Consider the following 20,222-nt stretch of genomic DNA (forward strand, 5'->3'; position numbering starts at 1 on the left):
GTGAAATTTAATTTGCATCTCTGGTGTGGTAAGGTAAACACTTTAACCTGTGTTTATATAGCTACTGCTGTCAAACTGTGTTGAAATGAGATCCCCTAGCTGAAGGGTGCGCAATTAAGTCAAGGTTCTTTTGCTTCACGGTTGTGTGTTGCCCATTAGTAATACTGTTCTCTTTGCTGCCAGGAACAGAGAACCAATAAAGAGTGCCTGGCGGGCTTAATTAAATAAGTTATAATCCTGATTTAAGGCATATTTCAGTTGTTACTGCTTTTGTGTTAAGTATTCAGAAGAAATTACATGCCCCAGGAAATGCTTTTAGAAGTCTGCTTTCTCAAGGCATTGCAAAAATTAGAATGCAATGCAAGAACTGATGACTTTAAGAAGCTTGTATCACTTTAAACCAACAGTGTGTTTGGACAGCACAGCCCTCCTTCACACCTGCTTGTATATTCATAGAGTTGTTATCTGCTGTAGCTGCCTAGCTGGTAAATGATCTGAAGTCACAAAAGACTTTGTTTTTTGATTTCTCCTAGTAAATGCCTGTAATGGTCAGGAAGGCTTGAGACTGTTTGATACAGAGTTGGTGGCTTGTGGTTTTTTGGTTGGTTGGTTTGTTGGGGGTTTTTTTGGTTGGTTGGTTTTTTGCCCCTTCTCCCCTAAGCACCCTGAATGCTTAGGCACTTCAGGGTGAAGATGAAGCAGAAAACTAGGAGGGAGAAAGGTGAAAATCTAGTTTGTGGTTTGACTGTTGCTGTGAGTTGATCTCAGTACAGGTTTCAGTGGTATTAGTGACATGGTAATTGTGATGAGTTCCTTTGATCTTACTCATTGTGGGTGGTAGGAGAAGGGGAGTAATTTAATGCCTGATATGGGTGGAGAGTAGGACCTCTTCTTTCATTCACTAGCACGTCTTAGACTGGATGCAAACTGATCATCATGGTACAGCCCTGAGTGTTGCTTTGCTAGGTGTGGGATCAGACAGGGCCTGTTATAACACTTGTCTTTCTGCTTGTCTGAAATTAGGCAGAACAACTTCTTTTCTTCAGTGTTTCATGGTGTTCCTCCCAATACTGAAAGTGGGGCAGGGTGGAACGGCACGGTGTAGATTCAGACACCACCAGCTCCTGCTGCCAGGTATTCTGTAACTAGCCACAAACAGGACTTCTCTTCCTCCTAGCAATTGTATGACTACAAGTTGGTACAGTTATACTCGCAAATATAAGTACAGAAATGCTATTGCTGGCCCACATCGTACTGTCTACTGCAGATGTTTAAAGCTCTACCCATAACTGTTCTGACTTCATAAATTTTGTCAGTGAAAAGTAGTACTTGTGTGAAAGATTACATCTGTTGAGAGAGTGCTTCGTGTTGTTGACTATTTTAGATCAGACTTGTGACTGTTTTGACTAAGTTTATATCTGCTGACTTTGTATGAAGAAGTTATTAAATACCTTCAGTTTCATTTCATCTACCATCATACTGCAAGTAATGATGTGAACTCAAATCAGTGCACTGAACTTCACTCTTCTGTGGAGTACAATTGCTGAATGACTGGTGAATAGCTGAGTTATTTGGAGTAGAAACTACTGATCTTATTTTTAGATAAGGATTTAAATCACTAATTTAGAGCTGTCATTAGATCTGTTTCCCACTGTTTGTCTCTGTTCAGTGGATGATAGTAAGGACTGCGGAGTGTTGGGCATGCAAGCAGGCTATACAAAATTGAGACATCAAGTATGAAATACGTAATTAAGCTGTCTGTCTAATCTCAGCCTGAGTGATCTTTGAAGTGACCTATAAGATTATCACATTTGGTAGCTAGTGCTCCTGAAGTTGCTACAGTTTTGATGAAGGCAGCTAGCCAGGTAAAAAAGGAACAACTCCCCCCAGTAAGTTAGTGTCTCTCTAGGGAAGATTATGTATTAAAGTGTCACAGCTTCTACTTTGATTTGCCAGCTTTCAGGGCAGTCGGTATGTGCAGCTCTTGCTTGTTAGAGCACGTGCTTCCTTGGAAGGTCATGAGGGACAGTGCTGAAAACCTGACTGTTGCAGCAATAGAGGGCAACATTTGTAGGAGGCATGTAAGAGGAATGGTCAAGACTATTTCAGAAAGGGTGTGGGAAGAAAGGGTATGCATCATAAAAACAAAGCTTTTTTTTTTTTACTCTGGGAGAAACCTGTTCTAAAATGGCTGAGTCTGTTTTTAGAGGGTAGCTAATGTTTGGTATATTCTTTGAGTGCATAGTCAGGTTACTTGCAGAGTAGCCTTAAGTGCTTAAAGAAAACATTAAGTTTGACAACTCCTGTGTCTTGTTTAGTTCTGAGAGCAGTCATGTTTCCTCTTGTTTTCGTTCAGGAACTGAAGCTGGACATAGTGACAATTTTACAATTGGTTCAACTTTTGCTTACTCTCATAACTACAGTTAGGAAGTTAAATTGGAGCAAGAGTACTTTTCTCCCTTCTCTCATACCCTCACTCAAATTAAATCTATAGGATACCATAGAAACTGCAGCGTGGCAAAAAGGGCTGTTGAAAAAGTTTGTTCCTACAATTGAGTAGTAATTAGAAGTGTAAATACGAAATCTCAGTTCCTTTAAAAGCTACTATCTGGGGCTTGTGGCATATAGAATCTGTTGAAACAGTTTAAACCCTGAATTACAGGTATGGGAATGTGTAGAATTAGGTGAAGGAGAAGAGACTTGAGGGTTACAGGTACAAATCAGGTGCTTTATGAGTACATACTACAAATATTTTGTAAAAGCAGTATTTGATAGTGAAGTTAAATGCTAGGATTTGCTTGCTCTGCTGTGACAGATGATCTTTCAGCTTTAAGTGTTTAGATGAGTACATGGTACACCGGTCAGTTGTTAAAGCAGAATGTGCGACCACATGCTTTTTAGTGGTTTAATGTATTAACAATTGTGAACTTAAGTTGGTTTTTAATTAACATCTTTTTAATGTGATTAATCTGTGCTTGTGTTCTTCTTTTTAAAAAGGTGTGCAAACAGATTTGGCTAGGCCTATTTGATGATAGGTCATCGGCAATTCCAGACTTCAGGGATCCACAGAAAGTAAAGGAATTTCTACAGGAAAAATATGAAAAAAAAAGATGGTAAGATAGCTTTACAATTATAGAGATTGCCTTTATGACAAGAAGTGAAGCTGTACTGTTATCCTCATGTTCTTCTGTGCTGTCCCTCTTGTGTGGTGTTTGGACTAGATCACACAGATCTAGTGAAGTGAAATAATTTCTGGATTTCATTCAGAGCTCCTACAGGAAACAGAAGACAGGCTATTTAATGAAATTTCTCAATGTGTAGCTCATTGATGGAACAGAAGAGGCTTAAAGGGATGTCAACAGTGTAAAGTAAGAATTTTGCAGGCTTTCATTAGGAGGTGGAAGACACGTGTGGTTTGTATTACATAAGTGCTATGAAATATCAATGACTTGGAATTCTTAAAAACAAAAATCTGGCGTATTTAAATAACTAGTATTTTGTGAACTACTGATAGAATTTATTGCAGAGTTGGTGGTTAAAATAGCAAAGCTGAGATCTACCAGTTTTCACACTTGAGTCTTACAAATGTTGAGCAGAAGTTTTCATGTTAAACTTGTAAAAACCATTGCTCTTCTTGGATGTAGGTATGTTCCTCCAGAGCAAGCAAAAGTGGTGGCATCAGTCCACGCATCCATATCGGGATCTTCTGCTAGTAGTACAAGCAGCACACCCGAGGTAAAGCCACTCAAATCTCTCTTGGGAGAAGCTGCACCCGCACTGCACTTAAACAAGGGTACACCTAGCCAGGTGAGTAATGACAGAGCTGAAGGGCACAGAACTGTTCAGCAGTACTTTTTTAGTGGCACAAGATTTCTTGCAATAGCAACTGCTGAGTAATAATAAGATCACTGAAGACAACTTCAGTAAGTTATTTTTAGTAAGCAGAGTTTTCCAGTATGATTAAGTTTAATTATGATTCTTTTGCATAAGTTTGAACCTAATGTGATTGATTTATGTTTGTTGTTTTATTTGAGAACAGTAAAATGGCTGATACTTTTAACACATTAGATTAGTAGTGACTATGTCTGAAAAGTATGCATGTTCATTATTACTTGCTCTGCATTCTGTAACTGTCTTAGCAAGTGGCTTTCAGGGAATGTCTGTATGCTGTTATGTAAAGATAACACTATGTACTTAGAGTTTGGAGGGAAGACAGTTTTTTGAAAAAGCTGTTTTACCTTTAGCATACCAGCAACTCTTGAATGGACCTCATAAGACTCAAATGGTAGAAATTTGCAGCTTGCAACCTTGCTATGAAATTCTTCAACTTTTTTCTCCCTATACTGAATTCTGAAGACTTTCAGAATGCAGAAACTTCTAACATTAAGGGTTTTTTTGCTTGTATTTGTACAATATTTGGAATTTTAAATGTATAATTTTGAAGTTGCTTATGCTGCTACTTTATTCTTCTAGGTCCTATTAATCCATGGAATTCTGCTGTGGAGTTCCTTAAAACCCCACCACAGTAGCATAAATAGGTTGTCTTCCTCATACTGTAGGAGGAGGGTCTGTGCCATATACAGTATCCTAAACTTCAGAACTAAATGCGTTGTTAAAGAAATATACTTAGTTTATTCTTCTAGTACTCTTACAAAAGTCAGTTTGGTAAAATATCAGCTTTTATAAGCTAATGGTAATGTTGTTTGTAGTCTCCTGTTGTAGTTCGATCTCAAGGACAGCAGCAACAGGAAAAGAAGCAATTTGACCTCCTCAGTGACCTTGGCTCAGATATCTTTGCTGCTGCTCCTCCTCAGTCAACTGCTACAGCAAATTTTGCTAATTTTGCACATTTCAACAGTCATACAGGTAAGTATTCTGAGCAGAGTATCCCTTTTAGATCTATGAAGTGTTTTTAATTTTTGATTACTTTAGACTAAACCTCTTCATGAGGTGTAAGTAATTTCTGTGCCTTGAGAGGGCTATAGTGCTCAGTATTTCCTTTAGATCTTTATAAAGAAACGTTGAAGACTTAAAGGCTGAAAATCTTACTTCTTGAAGTGGGAGTTGCTATAGCTGTTTTCTGTGATACGTATGATTAAACTGTTTCTGCCTACTACTAGAACTTAAAATTTTTTGGGGGAGAGAGTGAGGATGAGTAACAGAACACAGGGAGAAGCTGCTATTAGACCTTCAGATTTTTTTCTGAAGTTTATTAGGAAGAGCATTCAAAGAAAAAGGAGATACAGAGACTTTACGGGAACTCACATGTATTGACAATAACTGTCAATTTGTTAAGAAAAACAAAGGCTTCCTCAGTTTAAAGAATGACCTCATTTATGTGAGAGTCTATTTGAAAACTACCCATGTGGGCAGTGTTCTATAGTTTCAGGAAGAATAAACAAGCTTTGAGCATGTGTCTTGACTGAGGATGGCGGTAGGCCTTGAATTCTTAAAGAATTACTTCAGTAAAATATATTGAGCCATCAGCCTTTATATTCAGCCAGAGGTCATGAGCCATAGAAGCCTATCCTAAAGAAAAAGTTGTTTCTGTGGTCTCTGAAGGATGTTGTTGCTGACTTGCATTGTAATTGTGGGAAAGTACCTTTACGTGCCTTGTCTGAATGGGCTTTTCATCTAGGTTTTCTGAGAGAAACTATGGTGCTGCTAAACCAACAAAAATAAGAGATATTTCTTGCAAATGAGTCCTGAAATATTGATAGCTGAGAAGAAGTGTGATGGAGGGGACTTAAGGCACACCTGAGGAACTGAACAAAGTATCAAGGCTTTCTCAAAGTTAACTTTCAAAAAACCAAAGTTGTTAAATGATTGGCTGAATTCAGTAAAACAGAATAAGAATTGCTGTTGCAATAAAATCCTTAACATAAGAGTTCATGTTAATCATCTTTTTGGAGGTATATTTAGCTGGGAGAACTTGTGCTGACTGGCCAATGTTGTACAGTGTTGCCAAAGAGGCTGCAAATATTCAGTTCTTTCTAATAAGTTATTCTTGTGAAACTTGTTGCTAAATGTTTCAATATTTATATACACTGAATTACTCTTTGTGGGTTTCTGGAGATGAAAATTCCATTAAAGCAATATTTCGATTCTGTGTTCCAGACCTGGGTAAAATTCTACTGCATCTCTGCTGGGTATTTTTTAAAAGGATAAAAAGCAACATGAACATCAGAATAAATATAATCTTACAAAAAAGTCTGCAAACTTCTGGTTGAAATAAGTACTAAAAAATCAAAATTGTGAGGAATGCTCAGTGTACTGACTATTTTTTCTATTTTAATAATGAACTACTGTGATCATTCCCATGACTCCTTTCCATGAGTTCTAGAACCCAAACCAATTTCAGGACCAGCAAATAAAAGACAAAAATCTGAGCATGTGATAGCCAAATGTGTATTGCAGACTGGTTTATCTGAAGGTGTTTTCTGAGTTGCTAGGGTAAAACGCTTGTAAGGCTTGTTCTGTGTGCAGTAACCACAGGGCAGTGTTAACTGAAACTAATAATGGAATGTTATGGACTCTTTTTCCTTTGGAACACAGGGAGAGTTGATCAGTCTGCCAGCTTTGGCAAAATTGGTTTTAAATGCTCATTTAAGGAGCTGTATAAACTTGCAATTCTTCGTAGTAATCACACACTACAGCAGAGGATGGAAGAACTTGCACTAAGTCCAGCACTGCTTCTCAAAGCTTATGGTCTGGTGTTCTTGTTTAAGTGCTTGGTTTTAGCTATGCCTACAGGGCACTATCTTTCCCTTTATGTACACTATGATTAAGTAAAGAAATCACTGAAGAGCACCGGCAGATTTAAGGTCTTCCAGTGTAAGTTACTCTTTCTGAAGTTAAGACACAATTGAGTGCAGCAGCTGATAGGAAAATACTAAGAAACTTGTGCTATGATCTGTAAAGTCTAGGTGTAAAGCTTGAAAATTATGCAGAAAGTGCAACTTTTTGTGTTCCTTTCTTCTAAATTTTCTAATGTACTAAGTTGGCTCAGGACATTGTAGTATGCTGAAGGGGAAACTTGCTGACCTTATGTTTACTGTCTGTATTTAATATACAAAGTTCCATAACTTCTGCAAAATGATGCAAGTTTTAAGACGATGGTAGACAACTGATCTGTCTGTAGCTCACAGACTGGTAATACCAACAAAAAGATAAAATTTTTTGGCATGTAGACTTCTTAAAGTAAAACTAAAATTCACACGAGATTTTTTTTTAAAGGTGTAGTGACACAGCACAGCTCTGTTGCGGATAGCAAAGAAGAGGCTTTACCCAGAAGAAGTAAAATAGTACAGCATAATTGTCTTCTAGAGAATTATTTTCAGTTTTTATATTGAATATATGTGGACTTTATTTTAGTGGGTGTTTTGATTGTTTGTTTCTGCAATGTTTCTTGCCTTTATTATACTAGGTAGTGCAGACCTCACAGAAGAAACTGCGAAAGTTGTAGGGGCAGCTTGCATTGCCGTGACTGGTGCTGTCATACTTGAGCTAGCTTTAGCCAGCCAGCTTTTGTACAGCCTCATTGATCTGCAGTCGCAACAGCAGTTGTAAATCTATGCCAATCTCCAGTTTACTGCAGTTCTTTAACTTGGGGTTCTTCTTGGGTTTCCGTGTGGAGAACTGAATTTTGGAATTGCCAGTCCATCCTTAAGAACATCATCTACATATTGTTCAGGTAGAGGAAAGTGCAAGTCTTACCTGGTATTTACCTGTGTGCCACTTTTACATAGGTTTAAACTTTACCACATAAAATAAAGCAAGACTAACATCTGAATACTCTACAGAAGAGTCTTTACAGCTCTACTGTTTTAACATGGGCCCACTTGCAAAGCATACTTTTGGTGTCAGCTGATGTAATAAGATTAAGTGGCCTGTAATATAATACGTTCCAGTTCTTAATGTCAACCCAAAAGATACTTCATTTAAGATTCTTGACATAGTATTCTATTTGTGTGAGTGGTTAAAACAAAAAATTTTGTCACATTTCTAGGAGTGACGTTTACATACTTAATCCTATTTGGTCAACTAAACATCAGTTTCTGAGTAGCTCCCATCCAATTGATACATCGGCATGAAAGCATCACTTTCATTTTAAAGCAAGGTGCAATTGAATTCTTCATCTGTTCCTCTTAAAAAGGTACTGATTTTAAAACAAAACAAACAAACAAAAAAAACCTGTGTAATTTGAAGTCTGTAGAATGCTGTTAGAACCAATACAGATGGTATAATAACAAACTATTTTTTCTGTTTGTGTCGACTTTTCCTGGCTGCACACTTTAAAGGTGAAAAATGTAGAACAGACCTTTCCCAACACCTTGCTTTCTCATTGTTTTGCTTTTTTTTTCTTGTTGACTTTTGTGCTGTGATAGGTTGACCTTGGTTGGCTGCCAGGTGCCCACTAATCTGCTGTCTCACTCCCTCTCCTTAGCAGGATAGGGGGCAAAAATGTGACGAAAGAACTTGTGAGTCAATGTAAGAACAGGGAGATCACTCACCAGTTACTATAATGGGCAAAACAGACTTGACTTGGGGAAGATTAACTTAAGTGTTGTCAATTAATCATAGAGTAGGATAGTGAAAAATAAAAACGAAACTAAAACCATCTTCACCCCTTCTTTCCAGGCTCAGTTTCACTCCTGACTCTTCTGCCCCCTCCCTGTGAGGGGAATGAGGGTTGCAGTCAGTTCATAACACTTAATCTCTGCCATTTCTTCCTCCTTATGCTGTTCTCCTGCTCCACTGTGGGGTCCCTCTTCCCCAGTTCAAGAACTGCTCCAGCATGGGTCTCTTCCATGCAGTATGGTCTTTCAGACATAGACTACTCCAGCATGGGCCTCCCACAGGGTCACAGCTCCTGCCAGGAACGTGCTCCAGCATGGGCTTTTTACAGGCTCCAACTTCCTTCAGGGACCTCTACCTGCCCTAGTGTGGGGTCCTCCACAGGCTGCAGTGAGAATATCTGTTCCACCATGGTTGTCCATGGGCTGCAAATGGACAACCACCTTCTCCAGGGTAATCTCTGCTCTAGTGCCTGGAGCATGTCTTCCTCTTCCCTCTCCACTGACCTTGGTGTCTGCAGGTTTGTTCCTGTCTCATTTCTCTCACTCTCACAGCTGCTGCACAGTGTATTTTACTCTTTAAGTATCTTACCACAGAGGTGCCACTAGCACTGCTGATAGGCTCAGCTTTGGGTGGCAGCAGGTCTGTTTTGGAGCCAGATGAAACTGGCTGTCAGAAATGGGGGCAGCTTCTGATCTCTTCTCACAGGGGCCACCCTGGCAGCCACCTGCTACCACAACTGTGCTGTGTAAACCCCAGTACACATGCACACTTCTAATAAAAAGTGGTATCGAGTCAAACCTCACCCACTCTCCCAGTGTCCTTTGTGAAGGGCAATACTTGTACTTTCATTTATATTAGCAGTGTTGTGGATTACCAGCATTGTTAGTATGAAAATGTTCTTTTAGTTTATAAATCTGTAGTACAGATGTTTTTTCATAGAAATTAAGTGAAATAATGCAACTTTATTAGCATTGTCTGTCTATAAAGTAACAGTACTTAAACAATCATAAACAATCAGCATAGCTTACTGTTTTTGTATACATTTAATCTGCAAAATCCCTCCAGAATAAACAAACTCTGACCCAGATATATTATATAACATATATAACATATTGCTATCTGTTATTCTAGAAGGTGTCTTGTGGGCTTTCTTTAGATTGTAACTCAAGTTATCTGTATATAGGGATTTGGGTTGCATTTGATTAAACACTTTTTACCCTTACTCCTTGCTTTTAACAGTTGAAGACTTTCTGTGGAGCTTATCAGTTAGTTCAGTTCCAGTTAAATCTATAGGTGCTTGAATGTCCAGCTGTTTGAAATTAGATGGGTGTTAACTTTTATTTTCTCCTATAGTTTAGCACAAAAAGGAAAGCGAAAACTGAAATTGTTTGAAATTTCCTTGGATTTTATTTTGTGGATACACTCTATGAATGCTATCTTCTTGACATTGGTATTGATTTTCCGTATTTCTGTACTCTGATGTAGTTTTTTTTTTTAAATAAGTTTTCCAGTGAAGTGAAATTGTAAACCTAGCCAAAACTATTCAGGTGGTCCAAACTAGGTTCACCTAAGGAAGAAGCACTTTGTATATAAGGAAATCAAATTGTCAGTATGTTAAAAAAACAACCAACAAACAACCTTCTAATTTTTGTTCCTAATGAAAAGTTGTTGGTTCATAAATTCTAATCTTGGAAACTAGCATTTAGAATGATACCTGGTTTGGCTTCTACAGGTATACATCTGGTATTCTGTACTGTTTGGCTGGTTTTCCCTGACCAGCTGCCGCTGCAGACACTCTAGGGTTAAGCTGAACTGGACTTCATCAAGTCATGCAGGTGTGAGTAGTAGCATATGTGAGGAGGAGAAAAGTAGAGTTAACTGATGCAGCTCTGAAGGTGATTTGTGAAAGCTTATTGAAAGGCAGGTTTCAGTTGTAGAATATAACGTATAATTTTTTCATGTAAAAATAAATTACAAGATAGGACATAACCCTTGCAGGCTGTCATGACCATGAATTCAGTTAATACATCTGTTTTTGTGTTTACTTCCCACATCCATTAACATGTTTTGTTCCTTTGCAATTTACAGCGCAGAACTCTGCAAATGCAGGTTTTGCAAACTTTGATGCATTTGGACAGTCTAGTGGCTCGAGTAATTTTGGAGGTTTCCCCACAGCAAGTCAGTCTTCTTTTCTGCCCCAAAATACAGGTAGAAGTCCTAGCGCTTTTGATTAATACTTAATTGAAATAATCCTTACCTTTATGTTGGAAGGTACTTGAGTTTATTTCTTGCATCTGCCTGCTTTAATGCAATCAAGCTGTCTGAAGCTCTGGGGAAACTCAAAATTAATTCCTTCTGTTTGGTGTTGATTTTATTTCCTTTTTTTTGTTTTCCCTAATGCCACTCAGAAGTCTTATTTATGGCACTATGTGTTTGTTAGCTCTACACCTGAAATAACAATGAAAAGAGTAAACCATACTGCTTTTGATAAATACTGAGTTGGCTATCTTGTAAGAGAAATGTTTCAGTAGACCCAAAAGCACATCACAGTACCAAAAAAAGTGTCTATGCATATGTGTAACATATATACACACTTCAGTATGTTTGACTTCATGTGTAGAGCCTATTGCTAAGATTTACTTTGCTTTCCTTTAATTTGATCATGCTTTAGAACTTCTGCTTGAGCTTACACTTGCTGTTTGTCTAGATCTTTGGCTGACTGACTTTCTTTTCCTTTTTTTTTTTTATTTTGAGTGTGGTGTCGTTTTAAAATTATTTTCAAATTTTCTTTCTTCCTTCTTATGTTAACTTTAACCCACACACAATTTCTGGCTGTCCAGTGTTCAGAACGCTTTCATCTAGCTGCAGTTTTGGTGAATTTACTTCAGCTTTTCCTCTCCAGGCTGTACACAGTAAGTTCCACGCAGTGGAAAACTCAGCTTGCTTCATTTTATGCCATTGTAGTATAGCATTTTCATCCTTACTGTTGCATATATTTTAACTGGTTGATTATGATATTTGAGAGTTGTGTGTTCTGTGGTATGAGTGAAATCCTCAACCAACTGTTATAAAATGTGATATGCTTGATGGAACAGCTTGTTTAAATTTAAGACATGACCTGCCTAAATTAAATTGTCTGGACACTGAAGAGATGGAAGCTCATGGTTTCATATCTGAACTGAAGTTCAGTTGTGTGGTCAGATTTTAAAAATTGATTTATGTATCTCTGATGTCAGTGGAGACTTGACATAAGAGCTGTGTTATGTTTTTTGTCTTCCCCTTACCTCTTTCCTGATTGAGTGTAGTCTATAAAAATCTGAGAACAGAGAACCAAGCGCTCTCTCTAAACCTTGGCATGAAATCACACTATACTCTTAGCCTTTAGACACTCTTTTTTGCTTAGAATGATGACTGACATCTGAAATTGGTAAACATTGTACCATAAAGTAAATGCAAATGGTAGCTAGTCATTAGACACACATGACAGGAAAATGCAGCTTATGCATTATTGTTGGAATTACTTTAACAGCTAATAAATAGCATATAGTTTTTCAAGATCAAATTATGACTGTGATTTAAGCTGTTGAAGTTGAAGGGGGTGGGTTGTCCCTGATCTGCAGACTGAAAAATAAAATAAAATTAAAAAAAAAAAAATCTTTTTTCTGATGACCCAACATACTTTTGAAGGAAATAGGAAATGATCTTAAACATTTGGGATGGGGTGGAGGAACACGTTGTCTCACGTAACCACGAAGAGGTGGGATTATTGTGCCATAAATTACAGTTGGAGAGATTTTCTCTAGCTTTGGAATCTTGATCATGTTTAACTTAATTTGTTACAGGTGGAGGTGCTGGATCAGTGAATGCTAACTTTGCTCACTTTGATAACTTCCCCAAATCCTCCAGTGCTGATTTTGGAGCCTTCAATGCATCCCAGAGCAACACAATAGCAACTGCAGCCAGTAAACCTGCAGTAAATAAACTGAACCTCCAGTCAGCTGACAAATATGCAGCTCTTGCTAATTTAGACAATATCTTCAGCACAGGGCAAGGTATTAAACTTTACTCTTTGACATGCTTATTCTACATGTGTTTGCTTACCGCAAGGGTGGCTGTGCTTGGCAAAATAGTAACTGTATTTCAAAATGTCCTTTCTTTAGGCCATTAGTAGAATTTCATGTCAGTGTTACCCTTAATGTGTAAGATGTAAGTTTTAAGACTAGCATCACTCTAAAAGGATGTCATTGGAAGACTGCATTTTGGGAACCTAGCTCAAGATGATTAAGTGGAAATATCTAGATAATTATAACTGCAATTATGAAAATAGATAGAAAATATATGTCTTATACTTGTGCTAAAACCTATAGTGGAGGCTCTTGAAAGGAGGACTACCAGACTAGCTTTCCTACTTCTCTGTCATTAAAAGACTTGGCTTTAAGTTTTCACAAACTAGGAGCAGGGATACTTAGATTTAGTTAATTTTAAGTTAAGAAGAGAGTATAAAAACCTGTGTTAGTTTGTAATGCAGAGCTTTGTTCTGAAATGGATTATTTGAGAGTACATTTCATTAAATTTTCTAGTTGAAGATGACTGTAATATTGAGTCATTTTTTCAGGGAAATCACAAGCTCTTTGGAGCTGCAAAATATCTATGGAAGCATGATACTTTGCAAATAGCTAATGGTTAGTTAAACTTTTTTTTTCTGTGTCCTATTGCATATTTAATTTTCAAGTCTAAAACTTAAAATGCTCATGAAATTTCATTTAGTTCTCAAGCATTGGCAGGGTAGAACGTGAAACCATCTTCATCACTTCTAATCTGGTTTCTTTCTTTCTAGGTGGTAGTGAGCAAGGAAGTGGCTTCAGTACAGTAGTGTCAGCATCAGCAGGTCCTGCACTGTCAGCCCCAAATCAGTCAAGTGCATCTTCAGACAAGTATGCAGCTCTAGCAGAATTAGACAGCGTGTTCAGTTCTACAGCAACCTCCAGTAACGCATATACTTCCACCAGTAACGTTAGCAGGTACTTTGTTAGAAGTAGCTTGCTTTCTACATTGACTTCAGCAATATGTAGAAAAGTAGCTCAAAGTTTTCTCAAATCTGGTTTTATTTCTTATCTAAATGAGGAAGTGTTGAATGAGTTTAGAGGTGCTACTGAAACTGCATCCTTTGTTTTAAATAGTAGCAGTGACAGGATGTTATAAGATAAAATTAAGAGTTCTTTCTGTCAGCAGAATGTTCTTTGTACCTTTCTAGTCATTACTTGCTAAACCTATTAGATGGTGACACTTTCCTGTACAGAATATTTGCATGCATACTGAAAATCAAAGCAGCATCCCTGGCAAAAAAATTATATTCAGGTATTTACATTATAAATAGTGCCAACTACTTCATTTTTTAGATCATTAAAGTAATAAATACCAAATGCCTGTTAGCACTGCTTGGTATTGCAAGTGCCTCTGAAGCTTCTGCTTTGGAACCACGATGCCAGTGGTTCAGGGTTTCTTTCTCCTGCTGTTGGTGGAGATGACTTGTCATTGCTCAGCATTAGTTATAGTCTCCGACATCAGGGACTCAGTTCCTGGCATCAGTGAATTACTATTGCAGTTTGCAAACTGCAAGTAAGCATTCCTTTTCTATTCTTTTACATGCCAATAATAATTGTAAATTGTATTGTTAAACAAGCAATTCTGACTTCACAGAATGTATGAATTATTTACAGCAATGCTTTTGGAACAGTACCCGTGGCTGCTACTGCACAGACACAGCCTACATCTTCAAGCGTGCCTGCTCCATTTGGAGGTATCTAAATGTTACTAACGCCTTTTGTGGACTATAAGCAAACATCTTACTAATTTTTAGTTGACAGTGCTGTACTTTGACACTAGTGATATTGAAGTTAAAGGATGCCAAAAGTACTGTTGTAATGAATTTCAATGTAAGCATTTTATTATCAATTCCTAATTTTTCATGTAACTTTAGATATTTATATAGCTCTGTATAAAAGCTGTATAAACTTAATGTGAGTCAGACTGACTATATTAAATAAAATGAGTGACTTTATTAAATAAAATGTCTTTACTTTTTCAGCAACACCTTCCACAAATCCATTTGTAGCTGCTCCTGTTGCCCCAGTGGCACCTTCAACAAATCCATTCCAGACCAATAGCAGAGGAGCAACAGGTTGGGAATAAACATTAAGTGTTTGAGAAACTTTCTTTCAGGACTTGTGTTGATACTTTTTTTTTTTTAGACCTGTGTAATTTGTTCCTTAAAGATTTTCTGTATTGGCTGTCTCTAGTCTATTTGACGTTGTATTTATTCAATGTAGAGTACAATAGTTATGAATAGGCTGCAGAAATCAACTTCAGCTTTCTTTTTTCTGAGGTAAGTTATGGTTTTTATTGGACTGAGGACATTATTTTCCTGTTTCTGGTCCAATCCTAGGATTTCAAATGATGGCCATGAAAAACATCAAAATTATTTGTTTAAGATCTTCTAATACTACCTAAGCTGTCTGTAGTCTGTGTATTACCAGTTGGGTACCTTCCAAGACTATAATGTTGGCTTTGAAGCACGCGTCGTAGGGGGTTGCCCTGAGATTAGGGCTCTTGAAAGCCCTACTGCTAAGATGGCACACTTGCTTTTAAAATTTCTTTATTTCAAAGTCCTGAAAGCCATCAAAACCAAAGGGCTGAAGCTATAACCAGGAAGGACAAGCCTTTTGGACTGTTAGTGCCTCACCAGTCCACTTATTCAGTACCTTGGTGGTGTCTTTAATTTTTCTTCTGTAACAGTAAAGCATATGTTTAAACATCATCTTGCACTCATGAATGATATTAATTTTCTGGGGAAGGAGTCTGTTGAATCATAATTCCACAGACAAAAACTTAATCACTTTTTAAAAAAGCAAACTTGTGCTTTTCTTTAAAACACCAAACTTGGACTTAGATGACTGCTAGATTATGCTAATTTTCTTCTCCAAAGTCACTGCTAAATTTTGGCATTTTATGTATTAACTGGACTTCCAGAGATTTAAATCTGGTGGTGTTTGCACAAAGTGTTTGCAAAGTTGTGCTTTGCTCAAAGTTTTAGGTAGGCTGAATTAAATTGATCAGGCTGAGTTAAAACTGAATTGATCAAATTCATGTCCTCTGCCTAGATGGATTGTATTTTCAGTCCCTTTTGAGATATTACGCAGTTAAACTTGTTCAGCTGTTTAATGCCTGAAATATATTTTTTCCTTATTTTAATCTCATTGCGAACTGTGGAATTTTGGGTCATTGTTAAGAACTTGTAGCCCCTTCAGATAAATTTGTTTGAATATGTCTAGTCTGTCCTTCTACCTTCTGAACTGCTGTCCTTGGCTTTCAGAGGTTCCAACCCTTTGGCAGCTATACTGATGTTATGTACTAGGTGGCAGAGATAATGACTAAGTAAAGATAATATTCTACCCTTTGCAGTGTAATATGTAACCTTGTAGCTTGTCCTTCTGTGCTAAGTTTGCTTTCTGCATTTGCTATTTATTAAATGGGAGATCTGTTTTGTAGAGTTTATTTCTAATGGTTTTCTTAGCTTAATCTATTGCTGGTCATGCTATGGATGAATTGTTTGGTACATATACGTGTGTGTGTGTGTGTGTGTGTATATATATATTTATATAACTAAGAAATGACGTTTCAAAAGTATATAAATAATTTGACATTGTCTGGTCTCTTTGTGGCTTCCATAAGGCCTCTCGGGAGCAATGCACTCTCACATATTTCCTCAGGCTCATTTTGGTAGGTGGCCACATTTGGTATCAAGGTTCTTGTGGCAAATTGTTCTTGCTTGTAAAAGCTTATTGATAGCTATCTGGTTCTCTGCACGTAGAATTTCAGAAGGCTTTCCATTTTTTAAGCTGGAGTGGGTGTAGATATCTGGCAACTGGGCCTAGGGAGAGAAGAGCATACATAGACAACTTATTAAGCAACTGAAACAAAACCATTATTGATATCCCCCATGGTCACAGTATAATGCTGACAAGTTGAGTGACTCTTGAAGTTCCTACAAACAGTAGCTTGATGCCTTTTGGAATATCCCAGTCACTGCTCATTTTGTTGTGTTTTAGCAAGTTTCCCTGTTGAATAGCTTCTCTGCTAACAGTAACTTGAACAGTGTTAGTACATTAGCTTTGCACATACTTTGTCAACAGTTGATGTATTTATAATGTCTTGCCCTTGAATACATTTGGGGTAAATTTTATAACTAGTAATTAAGCTATATTCATAAAACATACTATTTTTTTTAAACAGTTGAGCTTGCATAAAATCTAACTTGTAATATTTCAAAAGTCCTGTCTTAATGTTTAACTAGAATAAAATGCCTGGTGTCTGTATTTGTACCAAAAAAACTTCTACAGGCTTCTCCTTTCAAGAATAACTCCCAAAAGACTGAATAATGGTTTTGTTGCTACATTTTTGCACTTGACGTGCGCCTGTTTATTTGCCGAAGGCATGTGGAGTTGCATATGATCTGTGTGTTCTTTACTTGAAATGTTTAGCAGAGAATCAGATGAAAAGTTTTGTTGTTTTTTTCTTTTGTTTTAAGTCTTTATCTCAACAGTAATGGTGTTTGCAGTAGGAATTATGTCTGCAAATGATGTGCATGGTGAGAATTTCCTTTCAAGTGATCCTAAGGATGGGATGAAGTGAGAGGGGATGCATGTATCCCTTATGATTTTTTTGTTTGATTTGTAACTTCCTGTATTGCAGCTTGAAGTAGGAAGATCCTTTAATGCTTTTCTCAGAAGGAGAAAAACAGACGGGCTTATACTGCCTGAAAGTGCTTGCTTCTGATGCATATACTCTTACCAGAAAAAGTCTATATGATAACATAGACAACATAAAAAATAATTTCCTTTTTAGAATGTATATGTGAATGTGCTGGATCTAGTAAATTTTAAATTATTCGTTTTTGAAGTGCAGAAGTAAATTATGCACATAGTTGGTGGTGATCCAAGCTAACAGATCTATTCAGTGACTGCAAAAGTGGAACCTAACTTTTGTATGGTCACTGAGGCATTAGAAGATTTTTCTTACCATAAAAAAATGTTTCTTACAAATAATTGAATGTTATTTTTTGCCTACCAGCAGCAACATTTGGTACTGCATCCATGAGCATGCCTGCAGGATTTGGAGCTCCTGCCTCCTACAGTCTTCCTACTAGTTTTAGTGGCAACTTCCAGCAGCCCACGTTCCCAACCCAGGCGGCTTTCCCACAACAGACTGCTTTTGCTCAGCAGCCAAATGGTAGGTCTGTATGTTTTGGATAATCTTGTTTAAATCGGAAACGTGGAGATCTGTCTGGAAGTTAGCATTAATGGGTGCATATTTATTTCTATATGAACTTGATAGTAATATTGATGAGATCCCAGACTCTGTTTTGGCTCTGTAGTTGAGCTTTCTGACTTGGCTTGTGTGCAGTGACACAACTGAAATTTTACCATAATCTGATACTAAAAATAAGAGTATTTCCAGGCTTAAAGGGGTTTTCCGCAAGAAGGATTGTTTTGTCTTCATTTTTGGAGTGTCTGCAACCAGTTACACCACTTCTTCTAACTTAACAGAAAACAGGAAAGAGAACATTGGAAAGTACTTTCTCCCTAAGTTTAAATGACAGAATAACATTTTTAAAAAGTGCATATGTAGAAATTGGAAATTGATTTAGTTCTGAAAACAAATTCTAGCCAGTTTTTTTTTTTACACTTACATTCCTGATAGTATAAGTAGGATCAATCCTGCTGATTGTGCAGTCCAAGCTTCCACTTATTTTATGTGGCAGCAAAGAACTCTTTGAAGATTCATTACTAGCATTAATATTTTCTCACTTATTTTTCCAAGGAGCAAGTTTTGCTGCATTTGGACAGGCAAAGCCTGTGGTAACTCCTTTTGGACAAGTTGCGGCTGTTGGAGTATCTAGTAACCCTTTTATGGTAAGTGAGTTGTTGCATGATATTAATAAATTAATAAAGCAGCATAATTGGTAACACTTAATTTAGAGACACAGATCTATTTTTTTTGCTTCAAATAAGGGAAGGCAGCATGTGAATCTCCTAAATGCAATTCAGTATTATGCTGACATGGCATTTGTAAGGCTGTTCAAATCAAAACAGAGGTAAGAGTATACTATGCTCTTACAGTAGTATTAAAAAAAGACTGCAACATAAACCAAATATTTCCTAATAGGTGGTTTTCTTTTTTATGTATCTTGCATTTGTAATTTACAATATGGAAAAAAATCTTAAATATTTGTCTTATTTTTCTTTTGTTTTCCCCCAGGCTGGTGCACCAACAGGACAATTTCCAACAGGAAGCTCATCAACCAATCCTTTCTTATAGCCTTATAGACACTTTACCCAAAAGAACTCTTACGTGGTCACATAACATCTCTGCGCCTCTTGCACTGTTGTCTTGTTTCACTGATATTAGCTTTAAACACAAAAGAAGTCTTTAAGAAGTAAAAATAAAAGCCTGCATTGTGTACCTTTAAAAAAAATAATTAAAAATAAATAATACACAAACCCCAAGAAAATCAACCCCCAACACCAGGTAATAACGTGCAAAACAGAGGGCTGTGGTAACATCCTTGAACCTGTGAACGGGCAGGTAAAAAGTAGCGGTATCATGTATATTAAAATTGGCTAATAAGTTATTGCAGATACCACATTCATTATGCTGCAGTACTGTACATATTTTTCTTAGAAGATAGCTATTTGTGCATATCAGTATTTGTAACTTTAACACATTGTTATGTGAAAATGTTACTGGGAAATAGATCAGCCACTTTAAGGTGCTGTTGTATCTCTTGGAATGAATGAGCTACATCATTTTAACCACTGGTATTGGAAGTCATGAAGTTAAATTGAAGGTTTGTTCATTTCTCAAAATGTTTTCCTTTCCTAAGAGCTCTTCTATTTATACATGCCTAAATCTCTAATGTTAGAGGGATACCTGTCTGCATAATAAAGCTGATCATGTTTTGCTACAGTTTGCAGGTGGAAAAAAATAAATATTAGAAAAAAACAATTGTGTAGCATTATTTTTGTGCAGTAACACTTGGTTGGGTTAAAATATACATATTGTGAGTCTTATACATGAATGAGTTATCAAAAGCAGTATGCTTAAAGGTGAAGGAAGCTTAAAATTTTCACATGCCTCAGTTGGATATATTTCTTTGTGTCCTTGTGATTAAGCTTGCTGTTCCAGCTCAAGTGAAGTGACCTGTTGAACAGGAAGAATATTAAGCGAGCTTGGATTATTTTGACAGAATAGCAGTGTAATGAAGGACACAGGAAACGGTAAGGAGGGTAGTTACTTTTGAGAAGTGGTTAGCTGCAAAGGACATGTAATTGTGGGTAGCTAATGAAAGTCTTTTAACAGGACTTAGTTGTGATCAGAACAGTATGTGTAATAGCAGGCCAAGGTACTACAGATGAAATAGCACTCTGTATTAAAAAATTATGTATATTAGTGAGGTGTCCTGTGGAATAATAAATCCATAGATTTCTTTTTTTATTTACTGGAATGTTTCCTGCCATACTAGAATGGAATTTATAGAGGGGGAAAAAATATCTGGCTTCTCATCTGTAGTAGTAAGAAGGTTC

At 37.0% G+C, this 20,222-nt stretch overlaps 1 protein-coding gene across 1 annotated transcript in view; it reads left to right on the top strand.

Annotated features, from left to right (window-relative positions):
- AGFG1 (ArfGAP with FG repeats 1) overlaps positions 1-19,644 on the top strand; it is a 27,651-nt gene extending 8,007 nt beyond the window's left edge. The window contains exons 2-13 of the mRNA XM_010194814.1: positions 2,998-3,113; positions 3,645-3,807; positions 4,710-4,866; positions 10,669-10,788; positions 12,423-12,632; positions 13,418-13,601; positions 14,301-14,380; positions 14,669-14,761; positions 16,312-16,359; positions 17,710-17,868; positions 18,460-18,551; positions 18,898-19,644. Coding sequence (XP_010193116.1) covers positions 2,998-3,113; positions 3,645-3,807; positions 4,710-4,866; positions 10,669-10,788; positions 12,423-12,632; positions 13,418-13,601; positions 14,301-14,380; positions 14,669-14,761; positions 16,312-16,359; positions 17,710-17,868; positions 18,460-18,551; positions 18,898-18,957 — 1,482 coding nt within the window. The 3' untranslated portion in view covers positions 18,958-19,644. The remainder of the gene's footprint in view (positions 1-2,997; positions 3,114-3,644; positions 3,808-4,709; positions 4,867-10,668; positions 10,789-12,422; positions 12,633-13,417; positions 13,602-14,300; positions 14,381-14,668; positions 14,762-16,311; positions 16,360-17,709; positions 17,869-18,459; positions 18,552-18,897) is intronic.
- Positions 19,645-20,222: the final 578 nt, after the last annotated feature.

This window comes from Mesitornis unicolor, unplaced genomic scaffold (assembly GCF_000695765.1).
Source record: "Mesitornis unicolor isolate BGI_N332 unplaced genomic scaffold, ASM69576v1 scaffold18431, whole genome shotgun sequence".
NCBI lineage: Eukaryota > Metazoa > Chordata > Aves > Mesitornithiformes > Mesitornithidae > Mesitornis > Mesitornis unicolor.